At 50.5% G+C, this 23,387-nt stretch overlaps 5 protein-coding genes across 5 annotated transcripts; 1 reads left to right on the top strand and 4 right to left on the bottom strand.

The window, feature by feature from the left end:
- Window positions 1–495: 495 nt before the first annotated feature.
- On the bottom strand, window positions 496–2,631 carry BROUX77_001012 (uncharacterized protein; the record flags this gene model as incomplete). The annotated part of the gene is made up of 1 exon (XM_073745395.1): window positions 496–2,631. The coding sequence occupies one exon, from the start codon at window positions 2,629–2,631 to the stop codon at window positions 496–498; it is 2,136 nt and encodes a 711-aa protein (XP_073609247.1).
- A 5,317-nt stretch (window positions 2,632–7,948) lies between these two features.
- BROUX77_001011 (uncharacterized protein) lies at window positions 7,949–9,663 on the bottom strand (the record flags this gene model as incomplete). Its single annotated transcript, XM_073745394.1, has 5 exons — window positions 7,949–8,242; window positions 8,317–8,867; window positions 8,932–9,119; window positions 9,202–9,365; window positions 9,508–9,663. The coding sequence occupies 5 exons, from the start codon at window positions 9,661–9,663 to the stop codon at window positions 7,949–7,951; spliced, it is 1,353 nt and encodes a 450-aa protein (XP_073609246.1).
- Window positions 9,664–13,055: 3,392 nt separating this feature from the next.
- On the bottom strand, window positions 13,056–14,816 carry BROUX77_001010 (uncharacterized protein; the record flags this gene model as incomplete). Its single annotated transcript, XM_073745393.1, has 1 exon — window positions 13,056–14,816. The coding sequence occupies one exon, from the start codon at window positions 14,814–14,816 to the stop codon at window positions 13,056–13,058; it is 1,761 nt and encodes a 586-aa protein (XP_073609245.1).
- A 502-nt stretch (window positions 14,817–15,318) lies between these two features.
- Window positions 15,319–15,966, top strand: BROUX77_001009 (uncharacterized protein; the record flags this gene model as incomplete). The annotated part of the gene is made up of 1 exon (XM_073745391.1): window positions 15,319–15,966. One exon carries the CDS (start codon window positions 15,319–15,321, stop codon window positions 15,964–15,966), a length of 648 nt encoding a protein of 215 aa, XP_073609244.1.
- A 758-nt stretch (window positions 15,967–16,724) lies between these two features.
- Window positions 16,725–17,888, bottom strand: BROUX77_001008 (uncharacterized protein; the record flags this gene model as incomplete). Its single annotated transcript, XM_073745390.1, has 1 exon — window positions 16,725–17,888. One exon carries the CDS (start codon window positions 17,886–17,888, stop codon window positions 16,725–16,727), a length of 1,164 nt encoding a protein of 387 aa, XP_073609243.1.
- Window positions 17,889–23,387: the final 5,499 nt, after the last annotated feature.

The following is a 23,387-nucleotide window of genomic DNA, read 5'->3' as shown; positions in this document are numbered from 1 at the left end:
AGAGTCATAAAAAAGGCAGTTGTGTCGAAAAGTAGAGAAGGAACTACAAGAAAGGTAGTAACCAACTCCAACGCAATGCTAGCTTCTGATTGGCTGGCCAACTCTCACGAGAACGACCATTCACATAAGAAGACCGACATGGTATAGGAACAGCCAGCCTTTAATGGCTCAAGGAGTGATTTGACTCTCGAGAAAAGGGAGTTACCTCTCGTCTCTTTCTCTTCCAATGAAATGTGACAGGGTGTAACTTGGGTGAAGTTGACATGAAAAGGACATCGAGCTCGTTGTACAAGTTGATTTTCATCAACTGAACAAAGGGATAGAAGTACGCCGCTAGGATGCACTAACACCAAGCTTACATGCTTCCACACTTCCACATGGTCTTTTAGATTGAATGGGGAAATTTTCAAAGCTGGGCAATATGACTTGGGCCAAGGGGCAGGACATGGAATAAAATAAACAATGGTGTAGGACAGGTTAGCCCACGAGAAGAAATTATTTACGTACCTTGCGCTGAATTGTGGGAGGAAGCATATCAAACTCTTTTGCCGAAAGCTGAGCTGGCGGAACTACTACCGACCGACTTGCATCCAAAGACAGGCTATCAACCATAGTGGCAGACGCTGTAGATGTTGCGAGCGTGTGGTTGCGGGTGTGCTGAGACGTCGCCCCAGACTTCAAAGACCCCGGAGAAATCAGATGGGCCAGTGAAGCAGGTGTGTGTGAGCTCGAAAGCGACAATCCGTGGGATTGCTTGCGTGGCATTGTGAGTGCGGGGGACGTTACGTCGGTTATAGCGGACGATAACGAGGTTGTACTCAAAGGCGCAGTCTCAAGCCCAGATGTAAATATACCAGTGGTTGTAGACGCCACTGTAGTATGGGACGAAGCACTAGAGGTAGAAGGCACAGTAAACAAAGATGCGCCTTCGGTCTGGGTTATAGGTCGGCGAACGTTGATGACTTCTGCACGAGCTGCGCCTGCACGTACTGCGGTAGCTGCAGTGAACACCACAAGGGGCTCGTTGAGTGTGAATATGCTAGCACTATCGTCAAAGTCTAGGGCGTCGGAGCAGGTAGTGGTGACAGTTTGTATAGATGCAACGGACAGATTTCTACACCGAGATGCTACGAGAGAAGGGTCAAAGTCGGCAGTGGCAGATTCGAGAATGAGTGTGTTGTTGTCGTCGCTGAGACTGAACTGTCTCTCTTTGTCGCCTGTCAAGCTTTGCTCGCTCTCAAGGGTCGGGGTGGCGGTAATGTCTTTCTTAAAAGAACAAGCTGGATCAGCAACAGCGGCAGTAGGTGTCGTGGGTGTCGAGATTGAAGAATCGATGCAGCTGCCAGAGTCAAGGACTGGCGCTAAAGCACGCGCAAGAACTAGATCAGCTTCTAGACTGAGGATAAATCCTTTTTCTCCGATAGCTGGATCTTCGTCACTATGCGGCGAAGTAGGCGAAGACCGGGCCAAAGACTCTAATACTGGCGAAGACGGAAGAGAAACGGCGGTCAAGGCTGTAGGAAGATGGTGGACTGAGCAATCGTCGTCGTCGGGGGATTCGATTTTGCAAGCAGAGACAGGTGAAGCTGCAGTCAGAGCCAAAACCGCGGGTGGAAGCGGAGGAACCTGGGGTACCAACGAAGGCCGTCTGGGTATAGTGGAGTGGGACTGTGACCGTTTTTTAAGGCGCTTATTTCTCTTGTTTTTGTTGTAATGGCTAAAAGTGGCTGATGCAAAGGTCGGCGAGCAGTAGGAAGAGAACAGTGATGGAGACGACGGCTGAAACGTAATGGTGGTAGTGGTGGTGGTGGGGGATGAAGATGGGGAAGAATAGGAAGAAAGAGACAACAATGGGGACGCGGAAGATATTTGGTGCTTCAAGACAAGCTTGTTTGGAGGCTTGGATCTGGCAGAAGACTTGTAGGTGCTTTGAAGCCAGGCTCGTCTAGGTACTACCGCGGATGTGAGCGCGGGCGACGTGGAGGCGACGGACGGTGAGTCCAGAGATTCTTTTGGCAGTGGCGTAGATTTAGGTAGACGTTTCGTGAGCTTGGTTGGGAGTGTTGTCGAGTAAGGTGTCGATGATTTCTGTTGTGCCTCTGCGATTGCCTGTGTTTCTGGTCTGGCCTTTGCCGTTTTTTTTGCCTTGGCTTTGGTCTTGGCTCCAGATTCTTGGTCTCGTTGCGTTGTTCCGAGATCGTGCACAGGGTCCCTGTCGCTTCTATCCCGGGCCTGGGCCCCAGGATGATACTTTCCAGCCCTGGTCATAGCCACAGTCAGAGTCGAAGTCTCTATATCTGGTGTATGCAGGTTGGTCTCATGCTGCACCACTACTTCTTTTTCGCAATTTTTTCTCTCTAGTCCAAACAGCCCAAGCTCGCGTTGGGGTTCCAGGTCAGGCTCTTTGTCTTTCCCGTGGTGGTGGTGGTAGCCATGATGTGGGTTTTGGATCGAATCTGAACTGGTAGACTCTACCAGGTGCTTCTCGACGAATTTAAGCACGGGGGCGTTATCGCTGCAAACTATCGTAGTGGGAGTAGCGGGTGTGGAGACCAACGTACTTCCACTGTTGCTATTGTTAATAAGTCCCAGTTGGCTGCCTTCAATCCACGAGGTCGAGTCAAACGCCATGGCGATGTTTGTGTAAGTTGGTGCTGTGGATATCAGATTGCCGCATCCAAGGCTTAATCGAAGAGGCGGCCTCGCAAATCTGTAACGACCAATAACGGAAAGATTTGCAAGTTGTCGTTGTTGCTGGAATTCTGTCAGGGCAGGCAGGGTAAGGCGAGGCGAGACGGTGGCTCCTCAGGGCGCCGGGGTTCTAGCGCTTCTACTTGGACAGAGAATGCTGAAGTTGTTCGTGGCTGTTCGGCTCCAGCTCATGAGCTCCTGATTGGCAATGGGTGGCGACTGGGGATGTGGCAGACAAGTCTGTGTAGTGCTGCGTAGCGTACGTATGTAAGTGAGAGTGTGATGTGTTACAGCCAAGTCGAGGGTGGCTGTAGAAAAAGGAGAAATCAAGAGTAAGGTGACAAGAATGAGCAACAGGCAATTGGCGATCACCCGTTACTGGCAGCAAGAAAACTAAAAAAGAACAGAACGGCAGAGAGCCAGCCAAAAAGCTGCGCTTCAATGTCTTGTGATTTTGTATTCTCGGCCTCACTTGCTGCGCTTGGTGGATGCACTAAGAATAGAAATTACAGCAGGTCTTTGGGCACTACGACCACTGGTGATGTAGCAATAACAGCAATATCACTGTCTACTTGTCCAGTGTTGGCCAAAGTCCGGTTCGCTGACACCTTTGGCCGTCTTATTTGCGCCTAGCAGCCAAGAGCAAAGGCAAGTAAGTCACAGGAGCGTCTTTGCCTCCCCTTGCGCAAAGTATCAAGCGAGAGGAGAGCAAGGAAAAAGGGTCACTGAGGGCGAACAGACCGTGGTCGGATGCTTCGCAAGGCTGGTTGGCAAACAATACAAGATTTGACGTGAATCCAGACAGACCAAAGGTCGAATCGAATGGATGGATGGGGATGGATCCAAAGCGAATGGCACTATAGATGCGTAGCTTCGTAGCTTTGGAGCGCACTACTTTGCTTCAAATGCAGGGTGGCAGGGATGGCGGCGACGCTATGTACCGGTACAGTACAAAAGGTAAGAAACGCGTAAACGAGGGCTTGATGGCCAGGTAGCGGCACAACTTGCAGACGAAGATAACCAGAAGAAAAGGGTGAGAAAGAAGATGTGTCGGAAAGCCTCGCTGCAAGGACAAGGAGATATCGCAAAGAATAGCACAGATGAGCTGAGGGAATACCGAGTACATACGGGTCTGGTCTACTCCGTGTAGTTATACGTGGAGATGGACATATACATCGTTGGACATGGCAATAGACATAGTTAGACATATACACATAGACATTTATTCACACACGCACATGCACCTAGGCGGCATATGCACTTACTTGCGCCTTCCCTTTTGGCCTCTTGGAACACTCCGAGATGGAACAATGGAAAGAGCACATTGGCCAGACATGGCAGCTACTGCAGGGAGGCAAGGCGCCATGTCCAGCAACACATGCACATACAACAACTACTCGATGTGTCCACAACGCCTGCAAGTCTTGTCAGTCCCAAGGTTCGGTGTTTAGCAGGTGTGCATCGTCGGCATTTTTTCTCCTTCCCTTTTTCTTATTTTCCCCTTTCTCCTGTCCTCTCCCCAACGCGCACCTTCCTCGAAAGCCGGCGCCGCCAGGTTTACACCTTCCTGGTGGCTGGCTTGCCGCAACTGCTCTGTTCCTTCCAGGTCAGGCTGTACGACCAAGTCACCTGGCTGTACTACCTTCCCGCTTCAGCTGAAGCAAAAGAAGCAGCACCTGCATGTTTGAGAAGCGGGTGATTGCCTTTGTTTTCTTTGATCTATACGACTTCATTTAGTTCTGCGTAGTTGGTTAAATGAATATCAACTTTTCTACTGGCTGTACAAATGGCTACGACGAGCTAGCTGCGAAGCAGTGTGTACTGGCATCTTGTAGGCCTATTGCTCTCTTGTAAAGGCAGGCTACATGTCCGTCTCCTGTGTTCTGCTCCTCTTACAAGTCTTCTCTGTCTCGGAAGGCCCCCATATCTACCCAAGTAGCTCAGTCCCTCATGTCAGACCACGTCACAACAGTCGTCATGACCCAAGTCCTTGTAGAAATTAGATAAAGACATGTAACCCCAGCCGTGACAACACAGACTAGAGACAAGTTGCTTCGTCCTCTATAAAACTGGCTTAGACACGACAAAAACAGGAAAAGAAGGCGAAGTCCAGAGAACACGGAATAAGATCCAGAATCCAAAGCTGGGAAGCTGGGAACCCAAACAAAATGCATTGGTCATCTGGAAATTAGCTCTGATATACAACGCTTCAATCCTTCTCCCACAGTACCGTCCAGTGTCTCTAATTGGCGGTCAGGCAGTCCCAGATAAACACAGGCATCCACCCATCGCACGATCTGGCCTTTCGAACTCCTCAAAAACGAAACCAAAAGATATACACAGGCCATCCAGATGGCCAAATACACTGAAAAACATGCATCTGTTGGATAGCACCAGCACTTGTGCTCTTGCACATACATACATACATACACATTTGTGGGTAAGCAGAGCTGTAGGCATAGCTTCTGTGCTCACTCTGCGACATTTGTATTGTTTACATTGCAACTCTACCACTATTGCCGTTGCTTTGATATCTCTGCAGCACTGCCTGATTTTTGCACCGAGTTGACCCTGGAACCCCAACCCCAGATCCATGGCCATAAGTCTCTACTTCCATGTAACAATCCCTCTCAGTATTCTTCTCCTTGGCCAACTCTTAATGGAGTGTCCAGATTTAGACACATCTTTCGAGGCTCAACTTAAAGCCTGCCTCCAAAAAGAAAACAAGGCCAAACATTAGCATGGTCTCCCTTATCTCCTCTGTATCGTAGAAGCATTCACCCGTCCGTCTAACTCGTACACACAACAACTCGCCGCCCAACTCTTGCTTCGCCGGCTGCTGTAGCTTTCCGTGCTTTTCAATATGAATCACGGACGTGCAGGTATCCGAGGGGCTGAGGCTGCCCGTTGTCTGGTTGGTCCAAGTCGAATTATGCATGTGTGCATACGAGTCGTATACTACTACTACACTGTACATGGTTACAAACCACCCATGCACCTAGGTTACAAGTGTGGGTAGTTGATAGTGTGTGTATGCACACATACACATTATTAATATGTGGAGGCGGGAACCAAGAAAGCTCACTTTTTTATGATGTAACTAGTTAGTTATTATGCAATGCAAACATTAACACATGCAGCATACCTGATCCAAGAGATCTGATATTTGGACTATTGCCTCTAGTTCGTCCAAGGTTCTCTACACTTTATGCATGCGCTGTTTTCTGCAATCCTCCAAAAGAAAAAGAAAAAAAAACTTGGCTTTGTTCCGTTTCTTCCAATCCTTTACGCAACCCTTCCTCTCACACTACCTGAAGGGACTCTTTAACTAAATTTAGTCCATGAATCATCACAGATGCGAGAACCAACCCGGTGACGAGCTAGAAACCACAAAACCAACAGCTAGTCAACTAACTAGTTGACAGCCATTGGCTTTGTCCGTGGCTTAGTAACAGACTTTTTTAGAGGTCCGTGTTGCTTCTCTTCTATTTTCCTTCTGGTCTACATCCTTCGCGTGAGACTCTAGTTGATGGAAGCAAGCTTCTCTTATTTCGTTTGTGGCTCCATCGCCGTCTCTCTGTGTGCGCCGCCTTGATGTCTTGGGCCAGAATTTGCAAAGGGGGCCAGGATAAGGTTGGACAAGGCGCTTGGCAATGGACTCTTGGCATCTCCTAGTTGAGTTGAGGCTAAACAAAGCCTTCATCATGCCGCAGGGCATATCTCTCGGCCCAGTTTCATTAGCGTGGTGCCGGCTTTGTCGGACACTCTACTTTTTCTATCTACTGTAACCGACTATGTTTGTTGGGTTCTTGATTTCCGTCCAGCATGTTGTTGTTGTAGCGCTCAGGTCCGCTCAGAAAACAAAATCATACCGGGGAGGACTATGGACATGGTATAGTGTTTGTTCTGTTCATCCAACCAATAGTCACATAACTATACAGATGCCATACTGTCCCACGTTATATTTATATATTTCTGCATCTAACTCGGACCTCTTGTGACCGAGTCCTACCCTCCTCATAACGGCTTCTCCGTATAGGTAGAGGGTTACGCAACCCTAATATAATGCATGCTTGATCTCTGATTCAAGTAATTTTGTTCAAAAATCCGGGAGTCCCCAACTCAGATGTATGGACAAAGGTATCTGCCATGAGCGCGAAAATCTCTCAATGTGATAAAAAGTTGTTTCAAAAAGTGATTCTAACTGTTTCTATGGACGTCTAGACCCAGCCACATGCAACAGAGGAGGGGCGGAAGAGAGAGGAAAAGAGAGGACAATGTTCTCTTGGAACTCTAGACAGATTCTTCTGCCTTGATGGACTCTCACTGCACACATGAAACGTGCTTATCTTTGTTCGAGTTACAACTATGATTTGGGTCTCAGTTGTCGGGCTACTTTGGCTTGCTTAAAGTGTACCTGAAGAAAAAAGAAAAACTAAGAAAAACCGGCTTGCTGAGTATACGAATGGCCTGATGCATGCACCCGTAAGTTTCGTACCTGATCGGACGCATGAACTATAGGAATAATCACAAATCTTGTTTTCACGTTCTTTATCCCCTGTAGCCCGCCCTGCATGGCAAGAGGGAGGGGGAAGGGGGGATCAGATCAGGAAAAAGAAAACAAGAAAATGGATGGTGACACTTGTTTCGGCATCTGGTCAGCATATTTGTACAAGTGCAAGGCTTAGGCTGCAGATACTTGTACTCTGGCAAGGCAGAGAGACACCAATTTCGAAGGGGGATTGATGCTGTGAGCTCGTATCTATCAGACACAAGACCAGCACTTGAGCCTTGCCATACTTGAATTGGGCCGAGAGAAGGGGGGCTGCATGTACCGCACATAGATGGCCAGCCCTCAGCTGAGACTCCCATACAGTCTATGGATATAAATATGTGTAAATCAGTCGGAGAGTTTGTTCCCCGGAATATGAGGTAGGAGGGAACTTGAATAGACTAGTAGCATAGAAGACGAAGTTCGATATGCGTCTGGATACGTACATCATGGAGGAGACTTAGAGACTGTCTTCGTGCGTCTTGAAACCCAGTCGGAGAGTAAGACAGAGTTCATGTAGAAGGCGGGATATAAAGGGGAGAATAAAATCAATACGATGGTAAATAATAAGAGCAAATCGGCCGTGAAAAGAAAAAAAAACATATCCAAGCACCTGCAACCTGTATTACAGGTGAGTCTTGGCCAGAACCATACCCTCATTCTTCGCAGTTGTCGACCCAGCCAACACTCCACCACCAAAAAAAACTAGATATGCCTCGCAGTCGATCTTATAGGGTCGTAGTACTCGTATATTTTGTTTTCTTTCCCGCGGCTAGTCACAGCAGGTGCCTCGTACATAGACTTGCCAGTCAAAGGATTGTATGACTTGAAGGTTGAGGCAAGACGCTTGCCTCCACCGCCCGGGAGGTCGACGACAAACTGTGGCATCATGAAGCCGGCAATAGAGCCTCGAATCTTGGCCTCGATATCGAGTATTGTACTCAGAGGGGTACGCAGATGCTCAATGCTTCGCACCATATCACACTGGTAGACATAGTACTAACGAAGTGAACAGAGTATGTTAGTATGTTGCAATGATGACGTGACAGGTGATGCAGGTATGGAATACTTACTGGGAAGATGTTGTTGTCTGCAAGTTTGCGGATAAGAGCCCCCATGGCTTCAGCGGTGTCGTTGACGCCGTGGAGAAGCACGCTCTGGTTCCGCACTATGACGCCTTCCTCATGGAATCTCTGTGCCGCCATCTCGGTCATCCAGGAGATTTCGTTCGCATGGTTAAAGTGTGTATGCAGCGCCATATGCTTGCCTGCGCGACGAGCCTTCTTTGCCACGCGGATGATGGCATCGGCCCACGGGTCGGTACGGTCCAGAATGCGGTTCGGACTGACCGCCAGGCCGCGCGATGCAAAGCGGAAACGCCGCACGTGGGGAATGGAAATGAGCCGGTCGCCAATCATGTCAATGTGCTCGGGCTGCAGGTAGAACGAGTCGCCGCCGGACACCACAATGTCCTGCAATGCTGGTGTCTGCTCAATGTAGGCAAAGGCTGCGTCCCAACGTCGGCGTGTAGGCCTGAGAGGGACCTTGGTTACTTGGTCAGTATCTGCCCCAACAGCATAAGAGCGGGTGCAGAACATGCAGTACGTCGGGCAGACGGAGGTGGCTAACAGGGTGGGTTAGCGGCCAGTTTCGCGATTTAGAATCAAGATCATGGGGGATGAGCATACGCAGGAAAAGCGCCTTGTCGGGATATCTGTGGACAAGACCCTTGACGGGCGAATCGGCCTCTTCATGGAGCGAGTCTAGCGTTAGCTTCGGGTGGTCGGCCAACATGCTCGACTTGGTGGGCACAAATTGCCGAAAGATGGGGTCCTGTCTGGGGTTGGTCCAATCAATGCGACTGAGGACATAGGGCCTGAGGGAGAGAATAATATTAGTACTCGGTTACTATGGGATACGGACTAGCCTTCTCTAATCGAGGAACTCTGAAAACTCACGTCATCCGAACGGCCATGGTTGCGGCTGTGATGCCGGCAAATATGTCTTCGACCAGCTCAGTTCGAGTCTCTGTTTTGCCGGATATTTGAGTCGGCAGAGTCTCTGGTAGCGTTGCATTGAGAAACTTGAAGAGCTTAGCTTTTCCCTGGACCAAGTTGGCAGTCTAAATAAAAAGCGAAAAAAAAAGATGAAGTTGCTACGTCAGCACTTGACACGTGAGGCTATTGCCACAAAATGATGTTTGTGGAACGCGAGATGTGGATGTCGAGTCTCGAGTCCCGAGTCCGAGAGCGAATGGCACTTACCCCCCAGCGATAGCTAATAAAATCTTTTGTATCAACGTCAGCCCACAATGGTATTTTGCGCCAAAACTGGTGATGGTGGTCCAAAGAATCCGATCTTGTGGGTGGCGGGACCTTTGTTTCTGGAAGGCCTGATGGTGGCGGCAGGATCTGTGTCATCGGGTTTTGAGGAGATGCGGATGCAAGTTGGGACGGGGTTGAAGCATAAGCGGATCTGATACTAGGTGGTGCAAGTCCGGTAGAGGGAGAAACGACAGGTGCTGTCAAGTGTGAAAAGGAACGGCACCCCCGAGCCCAGATCGACAGCCGCCTAGCTCTGGCAAAATGAAGCATGGTTTGTCTGGATTGAAATAAGTCTGACGTATGTTATACAACTGACAAGGCTTGGGCTGAAGGATCCTGTGTGTAAGTGTCAAGTGAGTTGAAAGGAAGCAACGTCAACGGAGGCGGTTGCGTTAGACTTTATAATAAGTCAGAAAAACAAAGTTCAAGTCTAGGATTCAATCTGCAAGGGTTTCCTTTTTCAAGCCAGTATGTTTTATATTATCTATCGGAGCCAGAAGCATTATATTTCCACGATAATTGATTATCACTTGGCTTGCCTATTACCTTGGGTGGAACTCGGTTGTTAGCCATTGCGTCCTACGGGCATGGACATTTCCCACCTCCAGCTCGATTCAACACGACCACAACATGTACTTCCTGAAGCTACCATAGCAAGAGTCTAAGCTTACCATCTCTATCAAAGCTGTCTGTCTTGGTTCAGGAACAGAGCGAGCTACCAGCTGCATTTTTTGAGCCAAGTAACCTAAGGATAAAAAGAAACAAGCCAGTAAAGAAGGGAGAAACGGCAAGAACAGGACATGTGAGAGGGTGTGAAGATAGAGGTGGGGAGACCTGCAAGAGGTTTGGAGGCGTTTGGCGCTGGCTCAAAAGTAGTACTGATACATGTGCGAGATGAATACCAGCTCAAAGGTGGGCAATGATTCCTCACACCGACTCCGTGGTGGCTTTTTTTTTTTACCTTGGTTTATCTCCGTGTGGCTTGCCTTTCCATTTCGTGATCAAATGGCTGCCACTTATAAGACAACGACATGGTTCGCCAAGGAGATAGGACGGATACAAATAGTGTTCTCCTGCTGTGGAGGGAGACAAGCACAGGCAGGTTTCAGAGTCGACATGACTTGTATCTGAACCGCCCTGAGCTTGAAAAAGAGGGATAATGATAGCTTTCGTGTACGCTACGCTATGTACATACATACTTGTATGTTGTTGGTACTAGTAGTAGTCCTAACCCTGTATATTCATTCATCCATCCACTTTATATGGCCAAGTTGCTCGTTTTTACGTTCGCCTAACATTGCTCTCAACCAGGAAGATCCCTCCACTTGGCCAACCATGACCAGCAAGACACGCAACTCGAGCGTTGTGGTGCTAGGCTTTACGGGTGTTTTCCGCATTGATCGGTAAATGACAGTATAAATCAAGCAACAGGTCGGCCGTTCGTTGTTGTCAGTTACCTCGGATATGGGAGAATAGCGATGCTATCATGTACATGATATGTACGCACCTTCAGCTGACATGGTTCTCAGTTCTTAGGCTCCTTCCGTGAAGCCGCGCAGGAGCAGACTGTCATGTGGCCCATGCAAAGCCCATCTTCAAGACAATTAAATACACAAGGAACACGGGTAACAGTCTAGACATAACCGGGATTGCGGTTCTAGCTTTCAGCTCCTCGTCTGTTGCTCTGTCGGCCCCACTACGCGTTGTCATCACCCCCGCCCATACCTCGCAAAGGATTGGGTATATTTCTTTTCCTTTCAGCTGAATTCCCTGCGTGCAAGGCAAGGTCTTGATGCCATATTCATGTAAGGCAAGTCCAGAATGCATTCATTGCCTGGGCTTGGGGCTGCCCTGTAGGTGGTGATGGCAGCGGGCATGGGCATTGGTGGATCTAGACAGTGTTTTGACATGAGCAGCCTGTGAATGTTTGGTTATGCTATGTTTTACATGTGACCTTTTGCTGCTGCTGCTGCCGCCGTTGCGGCTGCTGTTGAAGTGGTTTCGGTAGGTTTGCTGTAGACATGTATAGCACATGTCTCTGCAATGCCAGAGTCAAAAAGCACCCACCCTGATCCAAGTCGGGTCAAGGCGAGGCGGAGGTGGTAGCAATGTGGACAAAGGGAGAGTGCCATAGTTTCCCAGTGCCATTGTGTTCGTGTGGTGGCCTTGTGTCGTTGTGTCTCTCACAGCTATACCTTGTTGAGCTGGAGAGTTACATGGCACATGCATATGCCTCCCGATGACCGGAGAGAGCCATCCGCGATAGGTTGACGTGATACTTGTGGTGTTGCTTGGATATGCGATACAGCAGTAGGCGCCAGAAGACAAGACAAGACAAGAGACAGCAGCGGTGGACCGACCGCCCTCGAGTTATGGACCTATGTGGGCGAGAGAAAATAGCTACCTCAAGGAGATAGATAAATCGTAGCCGAGTCTCACAGGACCTCGCCAACTAACTGCCTGTTGTCTCTAGACTCGGATGGCGTTTGAAAGAATACCTCAATAAACCCCTCCTCTCTTTTCCCGTCTCTCCCCGTCTCTTTCCTCGCTCCTCGCCCGCCGCAAAGGCCCTGTATCCCTTCCTTTATTATGATGATCGGAAATCCTTCGATTGACAGCCTTCTCTTGCTGTTTCTGCTGGCCTTGCCTGCATCCTTCAGCCACAAACCGCCCGCATTGGTCTTCTCTGCACCAAGAATTCCAAATACTAGTTATCGAGCGGCTGAGGTATTTGACCCCAGTCGCTGTGTTGCGTCATGTAATCATGAAGACTACCAACATGTGTGGCTTGTGTGTAGATGGGGACGTGTATATGAGTGCGCAGATCTCTCGACAATGATCATGTAATCACGCATAGTTGTCGACAGATTGTTGACTAGTTTGCTACATATATATGCATGTACTTGCTCACTAACTAGTCCTTGTAGTCAGCTTAACTCGTTAACTGCTTGTAGTTGGAACGAGTTACATACACGTCTATAGTTGTAGCTACAGTGTGTCTGCATGTTCTCGTGCATGCAAGTGATACATACATACATACAGGTGTAGAAAGAGCGTAGGATGTGAGCCAGGATATGAGCTATCATGTGCCACCAGTCACATTCGGAATCTGGGACGTAGTACTGCGAGACATTTATATTTCTGTCATCGGCATTGCTGCATAAGCGCGGATGTATCGCACCGTCAACAATGGAACATCACGGGTGTTGTCAAGAGAGAGAGAGAGAAAGGGAAGAAGAAAAGGAAAAAAAAGAAACTTAAAAAAAAAACTTGGTCTTGGTTAACATAGAATGTGTGATAGTTAGACTGAGACTCGAGAGTAAACAACAAACAAAGTAACAATAGAATCTGATGATACATGCCCTTCTCCACCCTCGCGGGGGGATATCTGAACATATGGTATTTTACATGAACAAAAGACTGCACCCGGGGCATCTTTTCCAACCACCCACCGCCTTCACCTTCAACAAACAATAAAGGGCCTTGTCTTAATTGGCCTTCTCGCCGGTCAGAATCTCAATCGACTCCGTCTTCTTGAGGTAGGATCTGGAGTCACCGTGGGCCTCAGACATGACACCATCGTCTTCAACAGGCACTCCTCTTCTAAAGCGGCCCTCCTTGGTGCGGTAGCCGTTGATGCGGCCGTAGTACTCCATCATCTGCACACCAAACATGCCCGTTAGGATACCACCCCAATGGGATGCCAGATCCAGCTTCACAACATGCTTGCTGCTGCTCATAGCCGCTGAGATATGCAGGGCAATAATGAACGACAGGAAGACCAGGCCAGGCACACCCTCCATCGGGTCAGGCGGCAGGTTGAGAATCTTGAAGCAATCGAAGCGGTGTAGCCAAAAGTACGCCGACATGACACCAAACACGGCGCATGATGCGCCTAGCGACGCCACATTCACAGGGTGCCACAGCAGCGATGCAGCGTAGCCAACGGCGCCACAGCTCAGGTACAGCGCCATGAAGTTGCCACGGCCCAGATCGTCGTGCAGCCGCGGTCCGAAAAAGTACAGCGTGGCCATGTTGCCCAGCAAGTGCGAGAAGCTGCTCTGCGAAAAGGGTGCCAGCAGCAGCGATATCGGCCGCGGCATGCCCATGACCATGATGAAGTAGCGGTTCATGAAGCCCCAGAGCGGCGGGATGCGCCAGCCAAGGTATACCAAAGTGTTCAGAGCAATGATAGTGCCAACGCAGGCCGTCGCCGGCCGCAGGTCTGAAAAGAAGCGGCTCTCGGGCGGGGGTGCCTCGTAAACCAGGGCGAACCCTACACAAGCGGCAATGAACAGGGCAGCAAGCGCCATGGTGGGCATAACACGGTTGAACTTGGATGTTTCGGGAGCTTCTTCCATATCACTGACAGCAGCCTTGGCCACCCACTTTTGCAACTGGGGCGACGTGGCTGTGATATTCCCGGTTTGCACGTATTCCTGGAGTGAGCCCGGCACTGGGGCAGGGCGGGCGGCTTCTTCAGCTTCGATGCGTTGTTTCTCGGCTTCGACGCGCGCCTTGTTCTTAGCGCGGATCTCATCAAACTTGCTGTATCCATAGACGGGGTCGGGCTTGACTTCCACGCTGTTAGGGTCAAACTCGGGGAGGGTAGTCTTTTCGGCAGCGGCAGTAGCGGGAACATTTTCTTTGGCCATCTGACGCTCGATCTGTTCAAGCTCATCTTGAGCGCGCAGACCAGCATTGTACGTCTCATCGACAGGCACAGTTTTGCGCAAGAACTCCAGGCCGGCGGTCATCTGCTTCGGGGTGTATGTGGCCGTGTTGATGCGGTAGGCAGGATCGTCCAACGTACCAGCGACGCGGCGACCATGGAGGATCATCAGCAGCTGGTTGGCCAAACTTTGCGACAGCTTGGGGCCGAATATCTCGAGCGCCTCGGCCCTGCTCAGCTCCGTCTTGCGGAACGGCAAGCCTGTGGCATCCTTGTAGTCGCGGGGGAGCGTCTCATACATGGTCAAGACCACATTGTCGGCCCAGAGACTTCTGCGCTGGTGCAACACATCACCGGCAACGGGCTGCTGCGCCCAACAGGCGCGCGAGTATATCCATGGAGTCGCACCACGCGCGGCGAGCCCGCGGGACACGGGGGCCGCGCGAGAAACGGACGAAAGGAGTCGAGGGGACGATTCGGCGAGCAATCGCAGCCCCGTGTTTCGGCACGACGCCCGTAGGCACAGCCGACCCGCCGAGGTCGAGGTGGACGACACGGGGAACGTAAACAGGCTCATCCTGGCTGAAGTCGTCAGAGCACTGGCGCCGCGGACGGTGTCGATGTCAGTGTCCGGGGCTCAAATCGGGGGTATAAAGCGGGTGTGGTGTCGGCAGCGGCCACAGAGGGCCCGTGGCGGAGGCGGGGTTATCGATAGCAGAAAAGTCGAGACAGCGCAGACAAAGAAAGAAACAAGACAGCCTGACAAGAGGCTCACCGCCCAAATCCGGCTCTTCAATCTGGCAGAAGTACCCGGAGAAGCAGGCGATCGGTCGTAGTGAAGATGAACCGTTTGGCCAATTCGGCCAGAGCAAAATTCATGGCCAAAACGCCGAGGCAAGGCTGAGATGCCCCACGGCGGGGGTATTCCTAAAACGCAACCCCCCACATCGTCATTGTCAGCCTTGCGAGGTCAGAATCCGCGAGCACATCCTGTCGTCTCTCAGCTCACGCTTTGGTGGGTGCATTATTGTCGTTCCCGGTCCGCCGTCTCCGTCTCTACTGTCTCCTCCGCCGCCGCAATGTCCACCAACATGACCGCCGACACGACGCCCATCACGCCCGAGCGCTTCGCCGCCGCCATCACCGAGCTGAACCAGTCGACGCTGTACCTCAAGGTGCTCGAAATCCGCAACTCCATCGCCCACCTGGTCTCGTCCAATGCGCAGCTGCAAGAGTTTGCCACGGGCGCCGACGCCGACGCCGTCTGCATCGAGGCGATCCGCGAAAACGAACAAGTCATTGCCCGCATGGACGCGCGCATCGCGCTGATCCGCGCCGAGATTGAGAACCGCGGCGCCAGCTGGGAGGAGTTCGACCGCGCGCCGGCTTTTGATCTACGCGCGCCTGCCGCCGCTGCCGACGACAACAACGAGGATGACCAGGCAGAGCCGGCTGTGATGGCGCCGACGGCGTCAAATGGCATCAACGGAACTGCCCGGCCAAACGGCACCGCTCCTGTGCATCCCGCCTGGATGGACGGCACATTCCAGGTTGGCACGATTTCAAACGGCCAGGTCCGGATGGGTCAGGCCGCGGCTGCGCCGCGTGCCACGGACTCGGGGCCGTTGGAGAATGCCGAGGATCTCGAGAGACGCCTGCAACAGCGGCTCGCTGAGCTGGGAGCCGCTGAGGATAACGAGGATGGAGATGCGGGGTTGCATCTATAAGACAGGCTACAGTGTGGGCTGAGCATGCATGATACAGAAAGCATGTGGTCATGCCCCGAGCTCATGGCATTGCATGGTATTCTGTTTGAGAACTGCAGTGTTCAGGATCCATGGATACCGGGGGTTCAACGAGCTACTGACACCCACTCCCAACACACAAAACATGATACGACCCGATACGATGACACAAAATATTCACGCGCAACTGCATGACAGACGAAGGACGTTTCATGTATCTTTTTAGTTGTGTGGTGAAAAGAAAAGAAAAAAGAGCCCATGATAAATGAGCACTACTGCTAATGATGCTACGCTATGCTGAAACGTGAACAAGAACTACGGTCATTCCCGTGAACAAGAAAAGCAAAGAAAAACAAGAGACCGAGCCAAGACAAGATGTTCGAGCGAGATGTCATGAGGTCGGTCAAACACAGAAAGCCCAAGTCACAATGCCAGAGCTAAAAAAAAAAAAACTCCCCCAAGCAAAAAAAATAAACAAGAGGCAAGTATGCCTCGCGACCAACTCCAGTATAAGGACAAACGCCAGTAAAAATCACCAATGCAACTAATGCGGTGCAAGTAAAGAATAAACAAGAGAATAGAAGGAGTTAGATGAAGACGACGCAAGAGACATGACGGGCCAAGTTGTGGGTGGGCCAGTACCGATGCAAAATGGGCCGGTTCCGTATGCAACGCATTCTTGGCTTGGTCACCATCAGCGAGAATTCTCTCTTTTGCGGGAGCATGCCATTCGTATAAGGTTAAACCACGACGTGGGGTAGCACAGGCGTAGCCGTGGCCATGGTCATTGGCGTGGGCGATTCGTACGACTTGGGTGAGCCTCTGTCATCGCAGCTGCCTCTGGTGAACGAGGGCGAGCGAGAAGATCTCCGGCGCGTGTGACACGGCGAGTCGTCTCTGGCCTTGTGAGCATCCATACCCTTGGCAGTGTTGGAACGTACCAGACGGCGTCGCTGCTTGACCACCTCGTTGTCGGACGACGATCCTGATTCTGCCGTCTCGGGTCGGTTGATCAGCTCAGCACGGCTCTTGGGCTGTCCCAAAACAGTGTTGATGAGATCGGCTTCCGACATGTTGGCGTGGGTCGGTGTAGAAGGAGGCGAAGTACTCAGTTTATCCTTGGGTTTGGGTGACGAGGCCTTGGTCCGACGCCGCGTCGAGCGGCTGCTGTTGGTGCCGACACTGGCTGTGCTTGGGGCACGAGAAACGGTACTACGGCCATCCATGAACTTGGCCGGCGGTGGTGGTTGCAGCATCCATTGATAGGCACGCTTGGTAGGTCTGTTGGTGACGATGGGTGGATGGTACTCGTTGACTGGCGGGTTATTGGGCATTCGGAAATCATCGTCGTCGTTTTTGTCAAAGTTTTCGGTCTTGTCGATTCCCAGGGCAACACTCATCTTCTTGCCAGCGTGCGAGACGTTTTTGCCGACATTAGAAACAGCATCACCCACTTTGCCAAGTAGTTCATGACCCCATATCTCCTCCTCTATACGCTCGTATCGTGTCTTTTTATGGTTTGATTCGGAGTCTGCTACACTATCCAGAGCAGTCTCGGAACTGCTATCAAAGACATTTGGTGCAGACCCACCAGTGCCTAGTCTTGCTGTGCTTGCTGATATGCTATCTTTGCTGGAATTCCCTAACAAGCCTCGAGACTTTTCTGGCGAAGCAGCACCTTTGTTGAGATTGGGGCCAAGATTTATTTCCTCGGACCAGAACACATTGGTTTGCTGTGGTAACGGGTGCATGTACACATCGGGGCGCTCTTTTTCCAGAATTGCACGTGCTCTGAGATCTCGCTTCGCCTTTTTCTTTTCTTGTCGCATGGTAGCAACTTGATAGCATGGTGTGCATGCTAGCACATAGAATGCTAGTGATTGGAGACCTGTGGCCAGCGCCATTGTGTAGATAGGGAGGGGAGGCTTCCGATGTGGTTGATATCCGGTAAACGGGATAAGTAATTGGATACCAGAGATTTCAGATTGAGCTCGAGTGCCCTCGGAAACGCCGATAAACAGTAACCGTCTGTTTTGTGAGCATTAAGTAAAAATGTCGACTTTTGTGGTTGTAGTTGCGACGTGATGTAGCAGCCGTGGCAGCAAATTTGTGGAGCTTGAGAAGACAGGAAATTAATGCACAGCAGAAACGGCGTAGATTGACTCAAGAGAAGAATTCTATGTCAAGTCGCCACGGCTAGCCCGGGCGGCAATTCGACACAAGTTGCGTGGCGTACAGTTCACTTCCTCTTAAGCCGCAAGAGACTAGCACGAGTGAGTAGCCGGCGTCCTTCAAGTTGCACTTGCGAAAGACTTGGTGGTTTCACAGGCAATTATGTTGTGTGTAAGAAAAGCGTGGGTCGCAGCGCTAATGCAGGTGATGGCGTATGTATCTAAGCCTCTCGTGTACTGGGGAAAAAAAAGTGCAGGCTAATGGATGTCGCAGAGTGGTTCGGGTTGTGAGACAAATTGTGTTCGTGGCGTGGCTTGTGATCTAGATGTGCAGATATCGAATTGAAATGTACGGCGAGTTGGCGGCAAATCCAGCTTGTACCAGGAGACACCGGCTCGTTATACAGCACAGCAATATGTAGCACTTGGGATTCCAAAACGTGCTGGGGAAAAGATTGAGGAAATGGCAGGCTGTAATGTAAGCCAGGTACCAGAACACGAAAGAGCGCGCGTGTATTTCGGACGAAGACCAAGTCGAGTGATCAGACACACTGTGGACGGCGTGGGAGGGCGAGCAATAGCACCAAAGGCCATGCAAAGATTGTGGTGTGAGGGAAGGCTGGAGATGGGCCTGAGATCGGTACAGGTGCTGATATGTGGCGTGGGACGGGCAGATGTGGCCAGCGGCGAGAAGACGAAGATAATGGCGGAAGGCAAATGACGTTGCGTGGGATTTGCGAATCGTGGACGTTCGTAAGGTGAAAAAAATATTGACAATTTAAGGGCGCAACAAAACGGGCAAAAACGTAGAACCAAGATGACACCAAAGTGAAGCCGCAAAAAAAAACTAGAAACCGAGAATCGAAGGAGAAGAGAAGAGAAGAAGGAAAATTTGCAGACGCCAGACAAGAAAGAGCAAAATCCAGCGGCGCAGGACGTCGTTTGCGGCGGTGGGAAAATAGGAAGCAGCGAGAAGGTGAGGCAGGCGGGCGGGCAAGAACGAAACAAAAAGGAGGAAGGAGTGCTGGTCGCAGCAGGAAATTACCTGGTTTTAGCTGCTCGAGCACTCACTCTCCCACGCACACCACGGCCTGTCGAAAGGAAAGGCCTGTTCTGAAAGAAGAAAGGGGTGTCAAAGAATCTGGGAAAGAACGGGCATGAGACACCCCCAGAACTGGCAACTTCCTTTGACGTCCAAGCCTGGAAAAGAATTGAATTGTGTTTAATTTGCGAATAAAATGTTTTTTATTTTGTCTCTATCGCGACATGAAAAGGAGACACTTGCACCACTACAATTCCAGCCCTCACACACTTTCACTTGGAGACCCCTCTTTATCCCCCTCTCCCTCTCTCCCACACATGCAAACATATGCCTCAACGACCAAGCCAACCCATGTTTACTTACCTGCCCAAACTCTCACACACAGAGGCTTGGCTGCAGGCTCGTAGAATGTAGAGAACAACTAGGAGAACAAAGCGGGTGATTTGCTTCAAGTCGCAGAAGCTTGGTATTTGCCAGGAATAGCCTCTTGCAAATCAGTGATTCGTTCACAGAGCCTGGGGTATGCCTGTTGACCACCCCCATCAATTGGTGGATAGGCGAGGATACCACAAGGGGAAAGCGGCGGTAACAGGGGCATCGTAGTCCTGTGGTAGCCAGTAGCATTTATTCCGTACATAGGGACAGGCAATATACAGTTATGCTGCCTTTGCTTTCATGCTGAGTTACGTTTCTGGCTGGCTTTGCCACCTTCTCAACTACTGTCTGTTTGGTCTGGTCTGTTTCCAGTGGCACACACGTCTACTCCGCACTGCCACTGTCGTCTTTGTCATAAATACATACATGCTCTTGGCCGGTAGACTCGGAAGCTACAGCGTCTGGCTGGCCTGTCGGTTGGCGCCACCCCAAGGTGGGTGGGGGAGGCAGGCCGTCTGCTTGGACTGAGCCCAATAGGAACTCCAAAATGGGGGCGAGGCGAGACAAGACGGTTCTCGAGATGATTCAGGGACACCAGCCCAGCACACTCGTCCACATGCGGCTACGGCCGTGGCTCGGTTAGTCTATTTTTACGCGGAATTAGGTCCTCCCCGTCAAATGACCCCAAAGAGCCAGCAACAGCAACCACTTCTCGTGGCCAACGGTTGGCCAACCCGCCACAGACACGATACAGAGCCGCTGGCTTAGAAACTCATACATGCAGACAGACAGACAGCAAATAGATGCATACTCTGTAGTCATTCTGACAACGCAATTCCGTCTGTGCCAATTGGCCTACGGTATTCATGACAAGTCTGGCCTGCTGCTTCTCTGTTCCTTCGACTGCAAATGCCGCCCTCGTTATGCGCGTCCAACGCAGTGCCCAGCGGATGTGAGAAATCTCCGTTCTCAAAGTCCCTGATCTTTTCTTGGTACGCATTCCTTTTGGCCACCACCACCTTCTTTTTTTACTGTACGAGGGTCAGGATACCAAGTCCTACAAATAGTCAACCAAAGTTAACCACGGTTGACTCCTCGCAAGAAACCACCTTCAAGGCTGGCGGGTGGCTGAGTCGTCGCTAGGGGGGGCTTGCTGGCGAGTCGCATACACACTAGCTACTACAAGTATATTAGCAAATAACATTGCAACAAGCAAACCCACCCCCAACTGCGTGTGTGTATCCAGGTCGTTCGGAAGGACAAACCGGGTGCTTTAGGGGCACCAAACCACCGTCGTTGAAGAGAGGGGGGCTCGGGCTCAAGAACGCATCACGCCAGAAGCGCCACTTCTATTTTCACGGGTATATTTTCTTGTCTGTCTCAGAAACAGCCTGCTTTATCCCCTTGCACCGCGGCTGCATGTATGGGTGTTATATAAATATATACACACGCGTGAATACTTGTGCTTGCATGTAGTGCATACTCCTACATACCAATCAGTTCCTTTGTCACCATCTCAAACAACTCCCAATGGCCTGGAGCAGTTCCAGACACGATACCTACGACTGGAAGGCCAAAGTCAAGCCAGCCACATAAAGGGGAGCCTAACTCAAACACTGGCCGACTCTTCTCCACAATAGCTCATTATACCTATAAATTAGCAGTGGCCGGGATCTGGGCGGGCACATGCCACCGAGAACCACGAATCCCAAGAGTCTTGGAACTTAAGGACTCGCAGTATACCAACTACTGCACAATGCATGCACATCGTCATGAATCACGAGTTCTAAGGACTTGTCACTAAAGACCGTTGCTGCCAAGGGCTGGTATACAGGTGAAAAAAGCACACACACAGGCCATCGTCGGTCCCAGGCCCCTGTTCATCCCCCATTTCCTGCCTCTCTCTCTCTCTTCCCTCAGTATCCAGGAGACACCACCTGGACTGTAATTGCACTGGTAGTTAGTTATACCAACCCCTACAAGCAATAGACGGGCCAAGTTAAGATGGCCGATAAAACCTGTTCAGAAAGCGAAATCAATGCAGCCATTGAGCCAGGCCGTGGTCGAGTAAATATTCAACAACCCACCAAACACGAAGAAAGAGACACCCGTCGGATTGCCTGTCACGAAGAACGTCTCAGGGTAACTTTGGTGCGCAATTTAGGCTCTCTCGTACAAGTTGGCAACAAAGACGGCCCAAATCGGACTAAGTCTGCAGATCAGCCCCTCCTCATATCTCAACGCAACCCAACGTCAACGGCAGATAATTGTGCCAATGGCTTCTTTGACAGGTCCGTGGGTTAATCCGCGCTCTTCGTGCAATGGCCGTCTCCAACAACTCCTGCTCCTGGCGATACCCGCGCACATAGATCAGGCCATCTATGAGCATTATACTGTGCTTGCACGTGTGAGCACTTATGGAGTCCGTCACTGTGTATGTTGTCTCGATATATGTATAAGTGCATGCAAGTAAATCTGCAATGCTGCAGTCCCCCACTCCATGTCCAGTTCCATGCTCTCCAACCTCTGCCCGCCTCCGCCATCTCCCGCACGAAAACGAAAATCACCATTTCCGCTCGCTGCACTGGCCACCTCCGTGTCCTGTTGGGAGTCTAGGACATGAACAATCTGTATAACTATGCCAGTTAACTACGAAATACTTGAACCATGCGCACTGTCCCCCGCCACCTCCAACTTTTCACTCGTCATGTCACTTTACACCAGGCCTTGTTATTACTGTCAACACAATACATTTAGCCTTCATGAGTTGGCATACGACGTCTGGTGGCACGGACTTGGAGGGTCTTGTCCTATGCACACGTCTACTGGCCCCGATAGCCACAGAAAATCCAAGCTGCCTAGTTATACATGAGCCAGGAGCCTGTGACAGGACGCCCCTCTGGTGTCCTGACTCCGACTCGCTCCTCTGTGGGCGCTTGTCAACAGATTATAGATCGGAGATATCTCGTAGTCATGTCATTGGCTTTTCTATTTGGTTTAATTGGACCAACAAAAGGAACCAATCGTTCTAAGAACACAACATAATCAGAGTTGTCTCGCACGAAGCAACTAACCCTACACACAATAACCTCTGCTCAGTCAACCCTAGTATTCTCCCATCTTGCCTCCAAGATAGATTGAATGTTATCTGTATTGCCATACCGCCACTACGTGTTTTCACGTCTTAAAATGTCTCGCTTCACCGTATTTCTAGAATGCAAGGATTAGGCCTGACGGAATGTGTCCAGGATATATGTACAGACATGTTTTCCTTGCCCGAATGTTTTAGCTAACACATGCCCTTGGTAGGCGTTGGGTTGAAGGGATATGAAATGAAACAAGTCCAAGGAATGGCGAGCCCTGCGCCTGTTTACTATTGAAATTACCTGACTAACTACATAGCTAGTTGCGGCTTCGCTAGCAGACGTTGAGCGTTGAAAAGCCGTGGATGTGTTTCTGAAACACAGAGCACATAGCAGCAAAGGAATGTCGAGCTAGTTAACTCAAAACCTACTTGCTGTGACACATACAAGTGCCTGTTCTTCAACCCTTCAAAGCTGACCATGGAGTTGACCGACTACCGGCTTGCCTATTTGACTGGATTTACATCTTGTGACCGACACATACGATCATAGCCTGTAGAAAGCACGGGATCCCGTCCGCTCTCCCTTAGTTAACCTACAGAGCGCCGGACTAGTACTACGGTGGGTGACCACGTGGGAATCCCCGGTGTTGTATGTCTTGTACCTGATCTTTATTTATTTTTATTTTTTATTATTTATTTTTGGAAACCCTAGGGTTTGACACATCTAGAT

The sequence above is a fragment of the Berkeleyomyces rouxiae genome (genome assembly GCF_048999995.1).
Source record: "Berkeleyomyces rouxiae strain 22BRR77 chromosome Unknown BrBRR77_ptg000001l, whole genome shotgun sequence".
NCBI classification, from domain to species: domain Eukaryota; kingdom Fungi; phylum Ascomycota; class Sordariomycetes; order Microascales; family Ceratocystidaceae; genus Berkeleyomyces; species Berkeleyomyces rouxiae.
Note: the sequence above shows the minus strand (reverse complement) of the source record. Positions and strands in the feature narration are given on the sequence as shown.